Source organism: Bactrocera latifrons, unplaced genomic scaffold (assembly GCF_001853355.1).
Source record: "Bactrocera latifrons isolate USDA-ARS-PBARC rearing strain unplaced genomic scaffold, ASM185335v1 scaffold_658, whole genome shotgun sequence".
NCBI lineage: Eukaryota > Metazoa > Arthropoda > Insecta > Diptera > Tephritidae > Bactrocera > Bactrocera latifrons.
Window position 1 is genome coordinate 41,753 of NW_017537332.1, and position 23,928 is coordinate 65,680.

Below are 23,928 nucleotides of genomic sequence, written 5' to 3' on the forward strand. Positions count from 1 at the left end.
GACCGAGTTGAAGTTCAATTCAATGGTCATGCCTCTTCGGACCCGAAGAAGTGTGCGAGCTATTTTAGCCGGCAGTTTACACTGAACCCTTCGGTAGACAAAACCAAACGATGTGTTAACCGACGGTTGCGCAAAATGCCAAACGATGGCGCGCCACTTACTTTCACCGATGAAGAGGTTCAGAGTGTCATCAACAAAGCAAAATCTTCCAAATCCATTGGCCCTGATGGAATCAACATGCTAATGCTAAAGCATCTAGTCTCGACGGGAGTAAAATATCTCACCAAGGTCCTCAACCTTTCGCTAACCACTCTTCAAATACCCGATGTGTGGAAAGTCGGAAGAGTGGTCCCACTACTGAAACCTGGGAAACCCGCCAACAAAGGAGAATCTTATCGCCCGATTACTTTCCTCTCCCAGTAGTGAAGACACTTGAAGCCTTGTTACTCCCGACCTTCACTCACCACCTGAGCCTAGCCAGCCACCAGCATGGATTCCGTAAAATGCRYAGTACCACSACAGCACTTAGCGTCATAAACGCTCAGATAGTTCGTGGCCTCGTTGGACCTGTCAAAAGCTTTTGACACGGTCAATCACACAACGCCACTGCAGGACATTAAGAAAACCACGCTTCCTCCAGGGCTCAAGAGGTGGACCATGAACTATCTCAACGGTCGCCAATCATCCGTACTATTTCGAAGCGCAACATCTAAACTGAGAAGAATTAAACAGGGGGTTCCGSAGGGTGGTGTCCTCTCCCCGCTACTGTTTAACTTCTACATCTCGAAACTCCCGCAGGGGGTTTCCATAACCCCGTACGCTGATGATTGTACGATATTGCCGTCGGGCAATGGAATCGATGGCATGTGTTCGAAGGTAAACAACTACCTTTCCGACCTTTCTCGTTTCCTCACTGCACGGAACCTCCAACTTCCCCCTACCAAATCCACAGCGACCATATTCACGAACTGGACGAAGGAGTATAGACTGGAGCTTAATATTGCAGTCGATCAGATTTTAGGTGTCACCTTCGACAGTCTATGCTCCTTCTCTCCACATACGACCGCGATTATCGCCAAAGTACAGAGCCGCAACAAAATCCTCAAGTCGCTAGCCAGCAGCACATGGGGAAAAGACAAAGAAACGTTGTTGGCAACTTACAAGGCAATCGGCCGGCCGGTCCTCAACTATGCAGCACTCATATGGTCGCCTGGATGCAGTGGCACACAGATGAGGAAACCACTGACCTGCCAGAATACAGCACTTCGGACCACGACGGGATTCTCCCTGATGTCTCCCATCGAGCACCTACATAGCGAGACGCTTACGCTCCCAGTTAAGGAGCATAATGAACTCCTCTCCAAGCAGTTCCTGCTGAGATGTTTTCGTAGAAATCATCCTTGCAGTCATCTGCTTGGAGCGGAACCGCCTCCTAGGGGCATCAAGAGGTCATTCCTTTCGTCTCCCTCCCCGTGAATGGCGTACTTGGAGTCAAATCACCACCCATAGCGGACGAAGAGCTCGAGTTGCCGCGAGAAACGCGAGAAACGCGAGTGACCCTTGCGCMACTTCTTTCTGGATATTGTAGCAGGTTAAACTCCTACCTATCCTGAATAGAGGCTGACATACCCAACGTATGTCCTGCGTGCAACGAGTCTCCGCATGACACTGACCACCTCTTTGCATGCCCAACCAACCCCACTCATCTAACACCGTTTTCCCTCTGGTCCGACCCCGTCGAAACAGCACGTTTCCTGGGCCTCCCKTTAGATGACATCGACGACAACACAGATCGCTATCACCATCCCAACGGGGAGTGATAACCGTTAAAACAACAACAACAGTAGAGCGGCGAGACAGTGACTCGGCCGAGTGCTCGTTTCGTTTAAACAGTAAGGCGAGTAATGAACCGAGTTAGTTGGCGAGTATAGTGGCGAGAGAGTCACTTGAATCACATTTTGTTTACTAGGCCGAGTGCTTCTTTTTTCTTCACTCCTTTATTCCTTCTGAGCTAATCACTGACTCGCTCGTGGCATGTGAACACGCGTTCGGTCTTCACTCGCCACTCGGTCGATTTTTATGTTGTTTATTTAGTTTCAATTGCATTTTGCATTGTGAAAGAATTGAAATGGCAAATAAGTGGAATTATGATACAACTGTGAAATTTATTCAAAATTATAAATTGCACCAATGCTTGTGGAATTTTTCATTCTCTTATTTTCTGCTTTCAATAAATCCCACAACTCTTTTATGAGATGCGGTAGAACTTCAATAAAAACTCTTTTAAAATGTCTTTTTCTACCAAACATTGTAAATAAAACTTTGAAAAGCTTCACTGCTTAACTAGATGAACAAAATACGTGTAAACCTCTACTCGCCAACGCAACTCTCTCGACCGAGTATCATACTCGGCCAAAATACTGTCTCGCCACTGTACTCGTTACGTGTAACAAGACCATTAGCAAGTCACAAATCCAAAAAAACTCTTGTCTGCCATTTTGAATATACTGAATAGAGATCATCATGGATAGTAATCGATTGTATTTTTTTTATATTTTATAAGCAACTCAAATACGAAAAGGTTAAAAATAAATAAATTTTTCAAAAATTTCGTAATTCTTATGAAACAAAGTCAACATATATTTTGATTTTTATTGATAATTATGGTTTTTGACTATGTTATAGAAAATTTAATACTTGTTAGCGACATATTTATTTGTATTCAAGTGTAAAAACATCTCTGAATAACGAAATGTAATAAAGTTTGTGACTTCCACTCACAGAATAACCAAATCGTCTCACAATTGTCTCTAACTTAAAATCTCAAATTTAGAGACTTGATACTGTATCAGAGTACAGAATCGCACGTATAATTTGGAAGTAACATGTGGTAAGGTACCAGTTTAAAATATAGATAATTTTTAAATGTGGCATCTTTAAGCGGAAAATGAGGGAACGTAATAGAAGAGCTAATGAACATAAAATTGCTTGGGTGTGTGCGTTGATACTGGGTATTACAACGTCAACAGGCAGTGATATATTTTTTCAGATCAAAAGGTGGGTGCATCTTCGATCGTAATATTAAAGTCCCGTTTTATTCGAATGTAATTAACAGTTTGCATTAAAAATTTTCATTGGTTATTTTACAGTTTTTTTTTTTATTTAATTTTTTTTTTTGTGTACCTTGCGTACTCGCTATTATCAGAATTTTCATACGTTACCGATTGTGTGAAGTTCCAACGCCGTGCCTTTTCGTGTTGCTTCGTTGACTGTTGGATCATCGGTTAACTCGGTACTTCAATATAAATGGATTTTGTGTATACGTCGTGTCGTGGTGGCGAATAAGCAAAAAAAAAAAATTTTTTTTGGAAAATGAAATGTGATCAATTAATAGTATTAATATATTACTGGTGTAAATGTGGAGAAAGTGAAAAACAAATGAAGTATTTATTATAGGTTTAGATCAAATAATTGAATGTTTTTCGGCTATATGTGCCCTGGAAATTCTGAGTAATTTTGTGACTATTTGTGAATGGTAAGGACAAATCGGGCATAAATATTTGGCAGTTAAAGCAATGACTTCAGTTAATATATATTATATATATTTCTCTATATTACTGAGATGTGAAATGAAAATAGATAGTGAAAAAAATGCTAGAATAACATGAAATTTTGTGTTCTACTGCTTTTTAGATTCTGTTTTGCTACATTACAGTAAAACGTTAAAATTATAATATTTATTTTCCGGAGATCAGAAAATAATTTAATGAAATGAATCTAATGAAAAGGATTTGTTTAGATTTGGTTCTAAAAAAATTATTTTATTTGGTAACTGCATTCATTTACGTGCATCATAAAATACATATAGGCCCATACTTGTTCGCATATATATATTTCATTAACTTTTATTTTTCGCTTTATAATACGCACAAGGGGTTATCTCGTGTGTGGATATATTATCTATCGTTCGGCTCTAGTGTAGAGTAAGCAAGCCAGATAGTGTGATGGAAAGTCATGTATACCTCCTAAAATTAATTTGACTATGAAAACCCTAAAATGTTCGCATGTATTTGAGATAGAATGTTCAAAATCTATTTTTTTATATATGTAGATCTTAAGTGTTTTCAATAACAAATTTAAGCATATTAGTATAACGTAATTAGCTATATGATGCAGAGTCTGAGACTTAGTTTGCATAGTTCAACTTTAGGGTTACACTGTGTATATATAACGGAGAGATGATGTTCTCCAGATTCAGAAAAATGCATTATATTTCAAAAATTGTACTATTTAAAGTGCGGGATTCTTTGATTTATAATGCATTTTACATATAATTTTATAACCACGAACACTAAAGTAGTTCGGTTTTACAAATTTGTTTTGTATTAGATATTGCAAATATCGTTGAAATACTATTTATTCCCTGGCCGATCCAAAATCGAGATTTATCAAGAAATGAAAATTGTGAAGGATTTGGCCGATAATGATTTTTGAATTGAGGGTCTTCCTTTGTAATACTTTTTTTTTTTATTTGGTTACACTAATTTTTAGCTTGATTGCAACCATTATCAAATTGTATGACTAAATGGATTTCAACAAAAGTTAAATATGGAATAATACAAATGCGTATATCTAAATTAGTGAAGTGTTAATAAATATAAAAGTTAAAAATCTAAGTATAGAATTCATTATAAATTGGAGAAAGCGAAAAATTCACTCGTATTCCTCATATATTTGCCGGTATAAAGTATGATAAAATGGGTAAATTTTAGAATAACATTCCCCGGATTCGAAGTTAAAATGGGTATGTATGGATAGAGGAGGTTCTTTTAGATTAAGAATACACATATATATATATATATATATATATATAGTTGCCGCGGATTTATGGTTTTTGAGATATACACATTACAAGTTTAAAAAGTCAAATATTTAAATTGCGTGCTTTTCCCATTTATAATGAGTTTTATAGTTATATTATTTACTTTTATATCCACTAACACTTCACTAATTCATTTCTAATCATTTATTTTATATTAAATTGTGCAAAAATAACTTTTATTCAGCATTTAACTTTTGTTAATTCATTTTTGTTCATACAATATCAAAAGGGTTGCATTCGGCTGCGAATTAGAATAGCATCCCCCGATTTCGAGGTTAAAATGGGTATGTACGAATAGAGGAAGTCCTCCAGATCAAGAATATATGTATATGTATATACATATAGTTTCCGCTTTTGAGATTAAAAGTTCAACTATTTAAAACGAGTGTGCCTCTTATTTATAATGAATTTTACACTGTAATTCAAATATTTTATATCTTCTAACACATTCGCTAATTCGTTTCTAATAATTTTTATGTTATATAGTGCAAAAAATATCTTTTATTTAATATTTAACTTTTGTGCAATTATTTTTGTTCACACAATAACAAAATAGTCAGGCAGATCCTCATACCCCAGTGGGTCTACTCTGCTGAGGATGCGTTGCTCCCTTTATTCCTACTCCTGGCCATTGCCTCCGCTAGTACCATTTCATGTTGGCACCGCTCATACCCTTCCTGTGGGGGTCATCGCACCCGCAGTATTTGCCAGCTGCTGAGAGAGGGCATTGCCCACCTATTCTGCGAATCCTCCTCCTGCCGCGAACACCCTCGGTCTCTGCCTGATGTGACTCACCCGAGTCCCATCCGCTAAGCCTTCTGACGGGGATCTTGGCGGCGCTCGTAGCTGCCTCAGCAGCAATAGGCACTTTCGCCCGGCGAGCTCCACTATATGAAGGCATGCCGTCGTTGTTGTTGTTGTTGTTGTAACGGCAGAATTCTGCTGAGTTGACAGTCCTTGGCCGGATAAAAATCCGGGTCCGTTCCCATTTTCGTAGACCCGACTGTCGTGGGAACGGCATGCCGTCGTCATCCTCCCTAGCATGTGGTACCATACTAATATGTTTGAACAAACTAACAAAAATACAATAGAAATGAAGATTAATAAAAAGAAAATTTAACGGGAAAAAAGCTTGACAAACCCATTGACATTATTTTGTTGAAGGAGCGAAAAAAACTTGTCAGACCCCGGTGTAGGACCGACTAGGGTAATATTTTTTTTGAAGAGCGGCGAAAAAAAAAACTTGAAACGCAATGGTGTTGGACTTGCAAGGTGATTTTTTTGGAGCGCGGCCAAAGGCCGCCAACGCAAAAAGGTGTTCTACTCGAAAAAAAACTTTAAACACCCCGTTGTTGGACCGACCAGTGTTATTTTTTTGAAGCGTGGCCGAAGGCCGCCAATTAAAAAAAACTTTTTTACGCGAAAAAAAAACTTGAAATACCCCGCTGTTGGACCGACCGGGGTTATTTCTTTGAAACGCGGCCGAAGGCGGTCAACGCAAACAGGAGTTCTACGCGAAAAAAAACTTGGCAAAAATCCTTTTTTTTTTGTTGTAATCTGTTTTCTTTATTTCTTTTAGTTCATTTACTAAATATGTCCATAAGGTAACACTGATTATTTGACAGATTGCAACCTTTTAGTTGTCAAATAAACAGATTTGAACAATAAGCTTAATATTGACATAAAACTATTTTTGCACTATATAGTTTAAAAATAATGTGTACAAACGATTTAATGAAGTGATAGTAAACATAAAAATTTTAAATATAAGTGTAAAATAAATTTTAAATCCAAAAAATACGTTCGAGAACTATTGGTTACCTGTGGTTATAACTATATATATTCTTGATCTGAAGAACCTCCGGTACCTCTATCTATACACATTTTATTTCCGAAAGCCGTGGACGGTATTCTAAAGTTTTTCCTTATCTTTGTTAATAAAACGTTTACTTCCTCGCCACTGAGACTCGATGCGTTGAGTGAGGGTTCCGTCCTCTGCGACGATCGGATTATCCGGGTCGCTTTGATTTATCCGTCGGTGCTCACACACACACCGGACAAACAGTCATACGCCTTCCCACAATCGGTACATAGAACACTACATTTTGCCACGTTCTTCTCCATCAAAGGTATGAGCACCTCAGCAGACCTGTAGACACGCGATTATAGCCGAGTAAACAAGAGCGCGCCTGTCGTTTCTTCTTTTCGCTACGTGGCGCCAATTTGATATTCCAAACGAAGCTAGGCTCTTCTCCACCTGGTCCTTCCAACGGAATGGAGGTTTTTCACTTCCTCCGGCGGGTACTGCGTAGAATACTAATAGGGTGCTTCCGTCCATTCAGACGACATGACCTATGACCTAGCCAACTAATCCAGCGTAGCGGCTGTCTTTTAATTCGCTGAACGATGTAAATTTCATCGTATATCTCATACAGCTCATCGTTCTATCGAATGCGATATTCGTCGTGGTCAACGCGCAAAGGACCGTACATCTTTCACAGAACATTTCTCTCGAAATCTCGCATCGTTGCCTCATCAGATGTTGTCATCGTCGATGCCTCTGCATCATATAGCAGGTCGGAAATAATGAGTGACTTGTAGAGTTTGGTTTTTGTTGGTCGAGAGAAGACTTCACTTTTCAATTGCCTCCTCAGTCCGAAGTAGTACCGGTTGGCAAGAGTTATTCTGCTTTAGATTTCGAAGCTGACATTGGTGTTGGTGTTGATACTAGTTTCAAGATAGACCAAAAATTATCTTCGGAGAAAGTAGAACTAACGGCGCGGATGTTGAAGCCAATGATATAAATGACATCGGTGTACGTCAGCAGCTGTCAACTCTTATAGAAGGCCGAGTGGCCAACAGAGGACCTCCACGGTCCCCAGTAGCTCAAACGGGCAACATAGCTCCCACTCTGACTTGTACGCAAATTAAAATCTTAATAGGGATATTCAGACCGAAACCTGTCAATTTGGTAATTCGTTAGTTGATACTCCGTTAAAAAGCATAACTGTGAACATACCTTTTGCTCTACCTCTATAGTATGGTAAATTTTATTCCGAAACAGCTGGTTCAATTTTATTAACGAGTAAAAATGCCTCAACAAAGTGCAAAATCCAAAATTGTCAGTCATTTAATTGAAAATTGTGTGAAGCAGATCAAATTTATTGCTGGTAAGTACTTAAAATTGACGTAAAGAGGAGCATGGAATTAACTTTCAAATTATTTCAAGACATATTCAGTGAAGATGAAGATTTGGTAGAGGATACCATTAACGAGGTTTATGATGATTTATTCATTACACTAAACTGTCGTAGAGGTGTAGAAAATATTTTTCCAAAGTCAACTCAGTGGTGTGATGATGTTTTAACCACAATGGATGGCAGTCGGTTCCGTCAAATGCTGCGTGTAGATCAAACTTAATATTACTTATTGACCCTCATATCAAGTGACGAAGTTTTTAAAAAATGTATGGGCAAGCAATTCCCGATTGATATACAGCTAGCGGTCGTTCTATATAGATTGGGCTCTTCTGGAGAAATTGCATCGATACGAAAAATTTCATCTACTTTTGGGATTGGTGACGGAAGAAGGTTAACAAATATTACTCGCAGAGTATTTAAGGCATTTTTAAAACAACTCCATTTATATATATATATTGGCCAGATAATACTGAGCGTTCTTTAATAGTTCATAGTTCAGCGAACTACCATTTTGTGTAGGTTACGTGGATGACACTTTTTCGGCTTATTAAAAGAGGGATTTTGCAGTCTTCAAGAACTCAGATTTGAATTCGAAATAAAAGTAGTAAAAATACTGTGGAAGAATCAATCTCAAATATCGTGGAATGAAAAGGACAATCGTTATATTATCTTATGTTTCCAAAAACTGTTTATTTATATTAAAAATTATAATTAACTCAAAAATTAATTTTTCATTTTTATATACATACATATAAAAAGTAGTATCACTTCAAGATATCACATTTAAATACATTTGTAAAAATTATTATACAAAACATATAAAATTGATATATATTATATTTGTACTTTAGTTCAATCTTTGCCAGTCTTCCTTTTTGCTCCAATTTTTCTATTTCAAACTCTATACTTAACTTTTCTCTCCCCAATTCTAGCTTTAACTTTTCTTTTTCAATTCAATTCTACTAAATAAAATTCAGTATTTCTTATATTATTTTATTTTATTTAATTGTATCATCATATTTACTTAAACCAATTGTTAAAATTAAATAACACCATATATTTATACCTAGCGTGTGAGGAATAATCAATTTTATAATATAAATACGGCATGTTAATATAGACTTCCAAAAGTCATTAATATATATATAAGTCTCAAGCAGGACCCTATTTTCCAAAACAGAAATTGTGTTCCACAATTACCAATCGATCTTCAGCTAAAAATATCACTTTTTCGTCTGGGATCAAGTGGAGAGAGTGTCTCTATTAGAAAGATTGCAACTTTGTCCGGAATAGGCGATGGCGGAACAGTTACCAAAGTGTCAGAGCGGGTTATCACCGCATTGATTTATTTAAAATCTACATTTTTATGTTGGCCATCTAGAGAAGAAATCCGAAAGATTGTCACAAAAACAATGGATGTATTGGCTATGTTGACAGTACTGAAATCAGATTAGCAGAGTCTCCTTCAAAAGATCACGAACTATACTTCTCTCGCAAAAAACAGTATGCCATAAAAATGCAAGTGACTATGTGACTACATATACACTAAGAATTAGACAAGCGACAATAGGATACCGAGGAAGCGTGTATGATGCTAAAATTTTTGCCGAATCTGTAATAGGTAAAAACCCGCATCTGGAATGGATTGCGGCGATTCGGCATATCCGCTAAGCCAACATCTTATTACACCTTTTCGACAAAACAGTACTGAGCAGTCAAAAGAAATGAGAGATACATTCAATCAATATTTCTCTAAATACGTACGTATAGAAAATTGTTTTGGGAAATTTAAAGAAAAATTTTGCAGTTTAAAAGAACTACGGTTCCGATTAACGAACGAAACTAATTATAAAAATTTTTGTAGTTTTGGATTTTGGCATGTTGTATCCTTCACAACATGTTGCTACAATTTAACTTAAACGAAAATTCTAGTTTAGAAAGTCAGGAGGAAACAGACTTCCCACAAGAAACTTATGAACACGACGACATAAGAAAAGCTCTCTCACATTTTGTAAACAATAAAGATATAAATATTTAATTTTATGTAGTATATATGTATAGTTTTATTTTCTAATTTTTAATTCCTATGTTCCTTCAGTTCAAGCTCTCTTTAAGCCAATTTTTCTTTGATTTCAATTTCTCGTATTCTTATTTTCTCTTCTGAATTGCATTTTTCTTTTTCAAATAAAAATTTTTCGTATTGTAAATCAAATTCTTTTTCTTTTAAAGGTAGCTCCGTATCGTTCATTTTTGATTCGATCTCTACTTTTTGTTGCTTCACCATAATTAAACCTGTGTGCATAGTAAGCACATTGGCAAGACTTCTTGAATAATATCTTCAGGTGTGGTAGCTAAATTTGCAGTGGTCGTTGAACCGGTGTCGAAATCGTCTGTGGTGGACGTCGAGTTGTTTTCTAAGGCTTCTGTATCCAAAACAAATGCATTGGATTGAAAATCTTTATAGCCAAATATATTTTCCAAATCGTAGAAAAAAGGACAAGTTCTTAGAATTATACCTAAAAATATTATTTATTATAATTTTATACCAAACAATTTTCAAATTACTTTCTGTTGATTCGCCATCTTGCATGGCACCCGCTCCCGTCGAATTCTGCCAAGCTCGTGCCTTTCTATAGCATTGGCGCAAGTGCCTTGCCTTTAGCCTACTAAAAACCAGTCCAACCGCGGATTTTGTGTCTCTAAAAATTTTCTATAATACATCTTTGCTGTCGGCTTTTCAAGCGGACGGTTTTCTCGCAAATATGTATGCTTTAGAGGATTCAAAAAATCGATTTTTTTTTTTGGAGCTAAAGAAATAAAGGATTAAAGCAAAATTTCTATTGTTTATAGTTATATATTCTTTGGATACGAAACCAGTGACATTCTATCTTTGGGAAGCAATTGCTAGATGCATCTAGCATGTGCATTTGTCGAACAGCGGGCAGGATGCAATTTCTATCGGAAACAAAAAATTCGAAAAGTTTCATATTTTTTAATAATTTATTTCTAGTTAAACTAAGAACATTCCAAAAAAAAAGTAAATTAAAAAAAATATATAAAAATTGGAAAAAATGGTCTTTGACCGAAAAAAATGTACTTTATGTTGTTTAAAAATATGTTCAATCTTAACTTTTCTTAGTTTTTTTTAGTTTAAATAAAAGATAATTTATTGCCAAAGATAATAAACTTTGCCCCAATCGGATATGACGTTTAGTTTTTTCTATCCTGCCCGCCAATTAAAAAAAAATAGTCAAAATGAAAAACCGAGAAATCGTGCGTCAAAGTTTTCGCTTTTTGATCACGCGCTAATATATCTGCTAAATGTTCGGCCACTACTTCCCTTCTAGCTTCGAAAATATTTAGATTTCCCATTTATAACTTTGGGGACATTTTCTTAAATAATTTTTAAAGAGATTTAACCAAAAAAAATCGATTGAAAGTAATTTGTGGCAAGCTAAGTTGCTTCCAACGCTACTTACTGCTTCATCTCGATCTCATAGGTGATATAGCTCATATATGACACACTATGACGGATGGAGTCATGTGTAGAAGTTCATGCAAGTGAGCAAAGTTTTCTGATCGCCATTCACTTGGGAGTGACCAGAAACGATTCCTTTGCATATGGCTTAATCAGCTCACGACTTCCGATCTTTCACCAAGTTTCCTCTGGGTAGCCTAAAAATATCCGTTTGAAGGCGAGCTAAAGTGAGAAGGCGAAACACCTCCTCCGCAGGGTTGTGCGCTGGGTATGGGACCCACCACGTAAAAACCGCACCCAATAAAAAAGAACAAGTATTTTTATGTTTTATTTCCTTTTTTTTTCAAATTTAGGCTCATCTCTTTTAACAGTTTTACCAGAGCCGCCAATTTTACCTACAGCCAACCTGGTCTAAACTACGGCTTCGCGACAGTAATTATGCCAGTCACATATGGTGGCGCTAGATAAAACTGGCTCTCTGATAAAACTCTTCTTCCTCACCTCCGCATGCGATCAGCGGAATGCATCCATTTAATAAAACTCTTGAGAAAATGGTATCTTAACGATGTCAAACCAGGTATCACTTGACCTTGCCAACGTAGTTTGGTTGCGACAAGCACCTTTCCGGCATCGGCACACCCCTGCAGTGCTACTGTTATTTAAAGTTAGCGTCATTGGCACTTTATGTGTACGCCACATTTTTATTTTTGCGATTAATCCTTCCTCTTCCTCATTGGAAACACATTTTTCTCTGCGATAGAATGTTTGGATTATTTTTCCAATATTCCATTGTGATTTCACTTCGGTAAAAAAAAATAACACTGGCCGTTCCAACACCGGGGTGTGTCAAGTTTTTTTTTTCGAGTAAAAAACCCTGGCCGATCAAAAATCATGATATATCAAACTATAAGTTTGCGGTGGCTATAATTATATATATTCTTAATCTGGAGCATCAGCTCTATCCAATCATACCACTTTTAACCCTGAAATCGAGGGATGGTATACTAAAGCCGGCCCGTTTCTTTTAGCGTTTTTAAAGTTTGTAGTAAAACTGAATACCAGGTATAGCCTCTAGTTTGCACATTATTAACAACAGTTACAAATTTTAATTCTAACTTGAAGTATTTAATAACCAGTCACAGGCCATATTATATCTGCGCAGTGTGTGTGCAGCTGTTTTAACATCAGCTTCATATTTTTTAGAATTAGTGTTTCTTTCGGTGGTAACTGTTCTTAGTCGACTATATATCCGTGTTCTTACCAGTTTTTTTCAACCGTAATTATAAGTTTTTGATATTTTTTCAATTCGCTGATATTTTGCCGCTTTGCATACTACTGCTATAAAAACTACGATCGTAATCAAGTTTTTTTATTTCAGGGTCCCTGTCGCAAAACCGACAGTTGGAGCAAGATGATAGGCCCCTGTTAGCTAAATGCCTTTTCAGCTTGCAGTGGCCGGTGTAAAATGCGACCAGGGTCCTGAGTTTGTTTCTTGGGAGGTTTATTAACGATTTGAACCTCTTCTGGTTCTCCGTGCGCTCGCTGCCAATACCTTTCCCTGCACACTCTTTCTTCCTTGCGGAGCAGCTCCTTTACGGGGGTATGGGGACCCACCCCAGTGACCGGTTCGGGCCCAACCATATTGGTGGAGGCTGCGGAACGGGCTAGTTCGTCAGCCAGTTCGGTGCCGGCTATACCCCTGTGACCGGGCACCCAAGTTAGGTGCACCTGGTTCTTTCCAGGTAGGTTGTTCAGCCGTTCTCTGCACTCCTGCACCAATAGCGATTTGATCTCATAAGAGGAGATCTCTTTTAGTGCCGCTTGACTATCGCTAAGTATAGCTATTCGCTCGTTRCGATAGTTGCGGTGGAGGTTTATCTCTATACACCGACTTATAGCCAAGACTTCAGCCTGAAAAATACTCGGAAAACTTCCCATCGGAATGGAGAACTTCGTACGCGGACCTGCAATACCCGCACCTATTCTTTTCGACGTTTTCGAGCCGTCGGTGTACCACCTCAATGTGCTATCCCTTAGCATTTGCTCAAGAGTGGGGTCGTTCCACTCACTCTTGCTACCGAGGGTAACCTTAAACCTTTCCGTGAAGTGAGTTGTTTTGGTAATGCCGTCCTTTGGGAGGAGGGCAATAGGAATGTCGCCACTTATCCTCTCCATTCTCTGGGACGAGATTATCTTGCCTTTGCCGCATCCCTCTCATGTTATCTGCAGAAGTGAGTGCTTGGCTACTTGACCTATCATTATATGGAGCGGTGTGAGTTCCAACAGGACCTCCAGAGCTGCCGTCGGACATGTCCGCATAGCGCCCGTCATGCAAACACGTGCTAGCCGCTGAAGCTACGATAGTTGGGTTACCACCGTTGCCTGCAACGCTTCAACAACAACAGCGCTACGGAGGCAAAGGACACCGCCCTGAATGTAATTATCGGTCGCACAATCATGGTGTACAACCACCTAACCATCTTTGGCTTACAGCCCCAGGATTTACCCGCCAGCCGTTTGCACACCATTAACGCTTTTGTTGCTTTGACCAGCGTTTGGTTCACATCCTGCTTCCACCGCAGGATAGAATCCAGCGTAAGACCCAGGTATTTAACCTTGCTAGTCATCTCGATCTCTCTGCCCCCAAGTGTGAGGTTCCTCAAGCCGGGTAGGGACCTGCGCCTTGTGAAAGGCACTACGGTTGTCTTTGAGAGGTTGATGTTAATTCCACTCCCCCTGCAACACCCCTTTGCCAGATTTAGACCTCCTTGCACCAGGTCACAGAGAGTATCTTCAAATTTGCCTCTTGCTATTATCACAATGTCGTCCGCATACCCTTGGCAGCGGATCCCATTATCAGTTAGCAACGCTAACAGTTCGTCAACGACAAGGCTCCATAGTAGTGGTGATAGCACACCTCCCTGTGGACAGCCTCTTGTCGCACCCAGACGGATCTTTGTTTCACCTCGGCGATCCTGGTGCGCAGCACGGCCTCTATCCATCTGCGCACCAGTGCTGCAATATTTCTTCTCTCCATCGCCCTGGCTACACTCTTGTGAGATGTGTTGTCGAAGGCACGTTCGATGTCTAAGAAGGCACATATCATCACCTCCCCTTTCTCCAGTGAGCTCTCTATCTCCGAGGTCAACTGGTRCAGAGCCGTACTGGTGGATCTTCCCGCTCTGTATGCATGCTGAGCAGCATGCAGGGGTGTAGTCTTCAGCGCCGTCGACCTTATATTGTGGTCTATGATCTTTTCCATAGTCTTCGTCATCAATGTACAGGTACAATCTCCATCCTCGTAGGTCACCTTTTTCCTCTAACTGGCTGCTGGCGACTAACCAGGCCGCGATGCTAAGGCCCCGGTTCTGGTTCTTAATCAGCCCCAGGGCAAACTCTTACGGCTTTTCATCGCTGCGGGGGAGGAACATTGTCATCCTGTGCATGACCGGCAGATCCTCCGCCCTTTTTGCACAGAGGACAGGACCGGTCCAGCCTAATAGCTTTGGGGCAAATTCCCGCAGCCAGTTGACGGACAACTCGTCCATACAGTCCACCTGTAACATGCCACCTCTGAATTCTACCTCAAGGAAGGACGCCGCGTTTTCATCGCCTCTGAATACTTGTTCCAAGAGAAAATTTTGGAGCACCGTGAGCTGCTCCGACTCCCGCAACTCTGCGGGTAGTTTTGAGGCAGCAAAGCCATGCGGATGCCTTTGACAGCATCCGCATACCTGCGCCACCCCTCCTCCACCCGGGGGGAGCCGGGCTGATGGTTGGTCTCCGGTCGCTCTCGAGCCGCCGTCTCTCAGCCTTTTGGAACTGGGGGGCTCCTGTGGTGTGAGCTGACGACTCTTCCGCTTTGCGGCCTGTGCATAGGTGAGTGCCTTCCCGTCACCCCGCATTTCGGTCTGTGATACACTAACCTGGCCACGGTCCATAGACCGGCTGCCTTGCGCAAACCCAGACGTAGTACTGTCACATTCCTTTGTGGGGGATGCCCTAATATCTGCGTATCTCCTCTTGGCCAGGGATTCCGCCGCTTCGGGGTTTATCCCGTCCCGGAGGTACCGTAGATACCACTTAAGGCAGGCACCGCTCATAGCCTTCCTTCGATGGTCATCGCACCCGCCTGGTTTGTCTGCTGTTGGGAGAGATCTCTCCTCCTACGCCTCCTTCTCCTCCTGCGTTCACCACCGGCCTCTGCCCGATGAGACTCACTCGAGTCTAAGTGACTAAGTCTATTTCGGGGGGCCTTGGTGGTGCTTTGGGTTGCATCCGCGGTCATAGTCGCTGCTGTACGCTGGGCGCTGTCGTCAAGAGGGCAAGAGGGCATTTCGTCATCATCCTCCCTGGCATGCTCCTCAAACAGCGTCCGCTCTTCGAGGCGAGAGAGCATCAAGGTAGCTGAACCTACGCTTAGCTCCTTGACCTTCCCTGCCTACAGCTGCGCCTTCTGCCTTCTGCATTGCCCTATCGTGTTCCGTAGCGGTGCTAGTCAGTACCACCCACACCGGTTGGGGGGTTCCGAGTATGCCTTGCGTATAGCCTCTGCACCGCGGCAAGGTGCCTACCATTAGGAGAAGCAAAGGCATTCAAGACAACGCTATAATCTTCGAAAAAGTTATTTAGATCAAACCATTATAACTGTTATACAAACTGATCGAAATCAAGTTCTTGCCATTCGGCTCTAAGTAACTACTTCAGGATTGTTTTCTGTCGCTATAACAACATCAAATTCTTGTAAGGGAAACTTGAAAATGTGAGAGGTATGATGTGGTACTTAAAGCGAGTTCTGCCTACAGGATCAAATCGCTACTGGTGTAGGAGTGTATAGAACGACTGAATAGCATAGCAGAACGTTATCTTGCGCACCTCATCTGGGTGCCCGGTTACAAAGGCATATCATGTAGGGAGAGGTATTATTAACAACTTCATGTCATGCGCCATGCCAAATTATTATTGGTTTGCTGTTATAATCTCAATTAGCACTTATATAACATCGGTCTAGCTTCTTGTGCAAAATGCCGGTTGTGCGACATGGAGCATGAAGCTCCAGAACACCAGAACATCTCCTAACCGATTGATGCAGGAAAAAGGCCTTGGATCCATATTTTCAAATGAAGATCAGAACGCCTTAATAGCACATAGCAGTATATTGGAATTTATCAATATGATGGAACCAAGTGAGCCTTTGTGACTAAGGAAAGGAGACCTTAGGTCGCGGCATACCTCATTTATTAATCTTTTTATTTAAAGGTATGATGGCTTTAGCCATTTTGTTTTTTTTGTGTTTGTTCAGAACACGAACGTTGACTGCACTTGATTTATTTCTTTTGCATTTAAGTAGACAAGAAAATTATTCGTGCAGAAAAGTCTAATTTCAGTATATTGTGCATATCAGTTTTATGCACGTTATTTGTTAAACAATTGGGCTAAATACGCAAAAGAGTGAAACGTGTTTTTGCTTCTGAAAGTGTAATTATTGAAATAAATCCGCAGAATATGATAGATATCAGAGAATTAAGTTCTTCAATTTGTAGGGGGTGTAATTTATCTCAGATTCGAACTCATGACTTTTAGAGTCTGAAGAGTAACTGAAATATGTTGGAATTTGTTTTTTAATATATAAGTTTTGCAGCATTCTAAACTTCTCTATTAGGGTAACATTAACGTTTAAAAATCAATTTAGTTAATACGTACTTAAATCTTTAATCAGCACATGTACTAAAGTATATTTTATTAATTCTAGGTATGTGCAGAGAATAATGTCAATCCAAGAAATGAGTGCTCGAGCATACGCCGATTTTTTGTACCAAATCAAGTGTCCTAAAATGACGCAAATACGATAGACTTCGTTATTTGTATGAAAACAAATAAACCAAAAGAAAATATAAACTAAACTAATAACTATTCTAATACCAATTCAATTACAATATTGAATTTCAATAGTAAACTTAAAAAGTGTACAAAACATATGTTAAATATGTATGCATTCAAAATAAAAATGAAAATTTAAGCCGTATGGACAGGGTGTTGCAGTAATATAAATTAGATATAACACTACGACACATGTTACACGAGGGCGATAAAAGTGTCATTAAATAAATGCATCGCAGCGGCAAATAACAACTCAACAAAAAATTACCCATAATATTAATATAACATTTCAAAATCCTACTGAGCCGGCAAAAGAGCAAACTATAGAGAATCAGACGTACGCACAATGCTAGCAGCTAATTTACCAGTATGTCAATACGCTGGAATGGTAAGATGTTGTAATATTTTGAATTTGTGTTCATAAACCTCTTACATCTGAAAGAAATTCTATATGTTACCCAAAAATGTCCGGTTTGTAAAATGACGAGACACAATATGAAATATTTTTTGTCTTAAATCAAACTATTTCAACTTTAGTCTTATAACTCTACTTAGTTCCATTATAAGATATGTATCTTAACTGCTAGTAGGTGAAAGCTTTTATTAAGAAAATGATTGACAGTTATGCTACAAAGAGCGAAGTAACGAAAGAGTAAAGAAACAGAAAACCAGCTGAAACTAACAGGAAGATATCAAAATGTTATTTTTCACAATCACTTCATATCAACACTCCAAAATCAATCAATAGAAGTTTAATTTGCACAATTTAAAAAATGAAAGTAAACAACACCAAAATGAATGCGTTAAATATCGCTTGCTGTTGTTGTAGCGGCAGAATTCTGCCGAGTTAACAGTCCTAGGCCGGATAAAAATCCGGTTCTGTTCCGGTTACGTAGACTCGACTGTCGTGGGTCTATCGCATGTATGCATAAGTGCTTTAATAGCTGTTTCTTCATATGGCACTAGATATTTTCTGCTACTAGAAAACATCCGTTTGAAGGCAAGCTAAATTGAGAAGGTGAAACTTCTCCTTCACAGGGTAGTGCGTTGGGTTTGGGACCCGCCATGTAAAAAACACTACCAAGGAAAAGATGAAAACAGCCTGGGATGAGAGACCCCCCTTCTGATGACGGCCTCTGCAAATGTGTTAAGGATAACGAATTTAGGGCATGCACAAGGAATGTCCGGTCCCTTAAGTGGGAAGGTGCCTCTGCCTTACTGGTTGATGTTGGTTGATATCTAGCCACAATCCGCATCAAAGCGAAGTTCTTCAACATATGGCTGATTTGCGCCCACGCCCCGACGGAATAGAAGGACGATGACCAAAGATGCCTTGGCGACTTAAACGCCAGAGTGGGCAAAGAAAGTATATTTGGCACTTGGTCGTTGCCAGTGTTTTAAATGTGTGTACGCTACGAGGGTCTGCGACAGCCGGCTCTACGCAACGAAATTGACCCGTATTTTAACCGACCAAGGCCTGTTTTTTCGGCGTTCTAACCGGATCGGTTCGGTAAGTGTTGTTGTTAGGTCCTAACTTGATGCAGCCAAGATTCGCAGCCGCGTCTGTGCATCAAAAAACGCACGTCAACAAACATAAGAAAGATTCGACATTAATCAGGTTAATAAAATAAATAGTTTATTATAAAAACTTATAAACTGTTTAATTCTTTATTCAAAACTTAATAAAACCTGTAAATATTCAGAATTTTTAACTCATATGGTAGCATGAGTAAAAATGTCTTAGTATTTTACCGGTACCTTCCAAACGTCTAGGCATTGAATCTATTAATTTTTGGCAAAAATTGGGGCTTGTTCCAATCCAATTTTAAAACTCTTTTGAACAAATTTGGTGATTCCGTACTTTAGTTTCTAGATGGGCTTAAAGATTTTCAATTAAATTAATGTCGGAGCTTTGTGGCGGTGTTGGGAGATGTTTTCTGTTGAATAGAATTCACATTTTAACATCATAGACTGTATGTTTCGGGTCATTGTCGTGTTGAAACAGTACTGGAATGTAAATTTGCCTTGAGAATGGATAAATAATGATACTTATTCATTTTCCCGCCTATCAAAACGAGATTCCCGACTCCTTGAGCTGACGCGCCGCCCCCACCATGACGGAAGCACCGCCGTTGCTTTGACGTTTTTGATATTAAATTCTTCATTTGGTTTCCGCTAGACCATCCGATCCAAAAATGTTATACCAAATATGCTGTAGTCACTTAATAGTATTACTTCTTTACCTTTAGATATTTTTAATGTGCACAAAACCACGATCACACTCGTAATGAATACAACTAAAACTAAATTCAATTCTAATATGCACTAGCAACCCTAGTATAATCGAAAAGTAAACAAAATTCGTTTCAACTAGTAGAATTGCAAAGGAAAGCAAAGTTCTTTTGTGTCCACAGAATCTTTTCTAAAGAAATTTGGATATATAAAGATATGCATTTAAATAAATGAAATGGCCTACTTTAACCACTGAAAATTTCAATGAAAGGAATGGTAATAGTAGGGGAACCTGGAGTACTAAGTTTGCAGTTACTGGAGCTAGATTGTCAAGATAAGGTTTAAAAAACAAATAATGTCTAGGTCAAGTGTTCCATTTTAGTGGAGGGAAGAGCGGGTGATTAGTTTGAAAATTGTAAAAAAAACACAAAAATACTGAAGCGCGTCAGTCATTTATGGTATATACACGTATTGTATTTCTGATAGTAGATGTATATTAATCTGACAATTCAAGGGAGAGGAGCGTAATGAGAGGTTAAAAAAAAAAAGTTATTCGATCGTGTCAGATTTTCAAAGCGAATGTTAATGAACCTCTAAAAGGTGTGCCATAGATATTTCAATAATTTATTAATATGAAAATAGATATAAATATTAAAAAACTTCACTAATTTTTACAGGGTGTAATAAAAACAGTGTATACATATATACATATGTACAGATAATTAAATAATTTATTAATATGAAAATAGATATAAATATTAAAAAACGTCAATAATTTTTACAATGGATGTAAAACTGATCGCTGTAAACGAAAAAAATAGAAAACACCACAAACAAACAAAAGTGTCAAGCGTCTACTAACAACAACCACGCTATAGTGATCAGCTGAGATAGCATGTTGTTGTTGTTGTAACGGCAGAATTCTGCCGAGTTGACAGTCCTTGGCCGGATAAAAATCCGGGTCCGTTCCGGTTTTCGTAGACCCGACTGTCGTTGGAATCCTGAGATAGCATCATAGCGGACGGCTAGTATGAGGACGGTGCGAGAAATTGAGAAACAAACAAAAGTGTCAAGCGTCTTCTACACACCTACACACACACCTCTCAGCATTAGTACAATTGACCTTTTGTCGACGATTTTACCTGTGTCGCCCCGTGGAAACTGTCAGATTATAGGATTTAAATAAAAAATAAAATTACCTTTAAAATGAAAAAAAAAATCTATCGCGCTCGAGTAGTTTAAGGTGACGTATTTTTTTTTTTCTATTTTGTCACCCTGCTATTTCTTTAAGTCATCCTCAAACTGTCAGAATATTGAAATATACACTCGTCTTCATGTATTTAATTTACCATCTCTTAATCTGACGCGCTCGAGTTTCCCGAAGGATCAATTTTTTTTTCTCTAATCTGACGAACTCCCCCCAACGCACCCCTCCATATTAAGGGCTCATATTTGGTAGGGGTACATAAAAAGGTGCAATGTTTCTCCCCATAAAATTTTTTGACACGCTTTGGTAACTTCGAAAATCCCCGCTTGGGCTCCCCTACTATAAGGGTTATGCAAAATACTTCTGCAATGTTTTGTTCTCAACTAGCAATTCAATTCATGTGAACTCTGTGGCCAGCAAGTTTTTTAGTTTCAAAACGATACTGCAGGAGAAGACAATAAAGACAATGAAAATCAAGTCATATGGCAATGAGTGCTAAAAAACATTTTACATTTTTTATGCAATATATTTGTGAGCATTTTTTGTATTTATTATTTGTTTTGACTTCAGAATGTGCTATTTAAAAAAATGCATAGTAAAAACCATTTTGCAGTAATTGCATGATGCACTCGTTGCGTTTTAGGTAGGCAATAAAAGCAATGTAGTTGTAACGGCTATTTAGTTCTCGTTATTATGATAAGGTTCAGATATGTTGTCATTGAGGTCATCCAACGTTAATCCTAGAAAACGTTCTGTTAGAAGGATAGGGTTAGTTGGTACTCAAAGAGGTAATTAGAGTCAAGCAGAAACTTATTGCATGTTGGACATATATTTGGTATATCAAGCTCAATTCTGGATAAGTAAGAGATTAACTTGCTACAGTATCCAGAACGAAGATGCGCAGAAGGCAATGTTTAAGACTGCCTTACAAGCATCAAAACAGGATATACTGTTTGCTTTGTTGATAACCTTATATCACGTTTACTAAATCAGCGACATTACTTCGATCAACTTTATTCAGTTGTTGGCGATGAAGTGTTTATTGATGGTATAGTGAATTTAGTCGAGGTCGTAGATGACTCCAAGACGGATGTTATGAAGGTTGTTGTTCCGGAAACTATTGTTGCTGTGCTAGAACTTCGCAGAACGCAATTCTCACAACAGCCTGTTCTACGTTACCGTAATTGACCCGGATTTTATCCGACCAAGGGCTGCTATTTCGGAGTCTTAGAACAAGATTGTAATCACTGAAGCAACGTTTTTAGGGTTTCTCCGTAGGTACCTGCTGATGACAGCCTTACCCCACGGTACTCAAAAGTACAACGGATGAAATAATTGCGTTGATTAGCGCGCTGAAAATGCCTGGCATGTGGCCAATTGGCAGTGTGGAATGGACACACTAACCACATTGGTAGGGTATGGGTCCGGCACCCGGTTGAAATGCAACTCCACATCGAACTGACAAAATGTCAATTCTACTCGCATTTGGGTATAAACCACCACGATACTCCTGGAGGCGCCAGTCCGCATGAGCAGGTTGGAGTTACCTCCAAGGGCTCCTGCTCCCCGTGGTACCAGAATTAAGCCAGTACAGTCCTTGGACAGTCGGGGTTTGTTTCGGTTACGTAGACCCGACTGTCGGCGGAGCTGTGACGCTAACTTCTTGAATCCCCTCTGTCGTCTCAAAATGCTTGCTTATCGACGTTTTTATGCAAGGAAACAAAAAGAAACGTCTGGAGGCTACATACGGGCTGTAGGGCGGCTGCGGAAACGATGGTATGCCGGCCATGGATAGGCCGTTGTCGTGGTGCAACTTCTAATCGGCTGCGATGTCTTGTCGGGCCCGATTAATCCTTCTTTTGAGTCTCTTGAGGACTTCTACGTAAAACTTAGCGTTGACGCTTTGTCCAGACGGAACAAATTCATGGTGGACGATGCCTTTGAAGTCAAAAAAGACAATGACCCTCGTGATATAGCTCGCCCGATATTACCAATGCTAGTGATGGTCTGATAAACAGCATATACTAACTCTCGCTACGGACCAACTGCCCATAATTATTTCGATGGAGAAACCTCCCGACTTTATTTCTGTGGACAACCACAGTTTTATTAACTTTAGCAAAGATAACTAGGTCTGGCTTCACAAAACTTATCGAGAGCTTACCGTTTTACCCATTCCTACGGAAACAATCGCTGGCGAGCGTCAATTCCGCAAGGTGATCGCAGCAGCTACCGCTCGCTTCATTCCACTACTGAAGCAGCTGTTTTAGCTAATGAGCGCAACATGATCCCCGAATAAGGGATCTCAGTGGAATCGTTCCTTTCAGCTATGCTGCCAAGGGTAACCTTGAACTTCTTCGTGAAGTTCATCCTTTTGGTAATGCTGTCCCTTGGGAGAAGAGCCAATGGTATCTACCACTTAACTCTTTCATCCACTGGGACAAGATAACTTTACCTTTGCCACACCTTTCTGCCGTGATTTGTAAAAGTGTGTGCTTGCCTACCTGACCGATCACTTGATAAAGCGTTCTGAGTTCAAGCTTGACTTAACATACTGCTGTCGGACAAGTGCCCATTGCAGAATTCTGCCGGTACAACAACAACAAGTGCCCATTGCACCCGACATGCAGATATATGCTGCTACTGAAGTCTGCGAAGCTTTTGAGGCCCAGTCCACTGCCCCATACGTGATTATCGGTCGCACTATCATGGTGTACAACCACCTAACAATTGCACACCATTAATGCTTTTGTCGCCTTGACCAAGGTCAGGTCAACATGCTGCTTCCACTGCAAAGTGGAATCCAGCGTGAGACCAACATATTATACCATGTTCCCAAGTGTTCCTGAGGCTGAGTAGGAGCTTATGTTCAACTCAATCTCACGTAATCACTCTTGTTAGGGTTAAACCTTTTTGTTGTAGGTCAAAGAAAGGGGGTACCACTGCTCCTATGGGCAACCCCTTGTTGTGCCAAGACGAATTCTTGTATCTTCTATAGTGGTTTCACCTATGCGAAGTACGTATGCCTCTATCCAACTGCTCACCGGTG

The 23,928-nt window shown here is 39.6% G+C and overlaps 2 protein-coding genes across 6 annotated transcripts in view; one reads left to right on the forward strand and one right to left on the reverse strand.

Moving 5' to 3' along the window:
* The window catches only part of LOC108975490, a 32,958-nt gene extending 29,677 nt beyond the window's left edge, over positions 1-3,281 (reverse strand). Inside the window, exon 1 of the mRNA XM_018943994.1 lies at positions 3,222-3,281. Within this exon, the coding sequence (XP_018799539.1) occupies positions 3,222-3,281 (60 nt within the window). The remainder of the gene's footprint in view (positions 1-3,221) is intronic.
* Positions 2,956-23,928, forward strand: part of LOC108975494 (protein Gawky) — a 34,963-nt gene continuing 13,990 nt past the window's right edge. For 3 of the 5 annotated variants that reach the window (XM_018943998.1, XM_018944002.1, XM_018944001.1), the window contains exons 1-2: positions 3,304-3,535; positions 17,313-17,828. In XM_018943998.1, the coding sequence (XP_018799543.1) occupies positions 17,787-17,828 (42 nt within the window). In that variant the 5' untranslated portion in view covers positions 3,304-3,535; positions 17,313-17,786. The other 2 variants (XM_018943999.1, XM_018944000.1) reach the window with 2 other exon arrangements.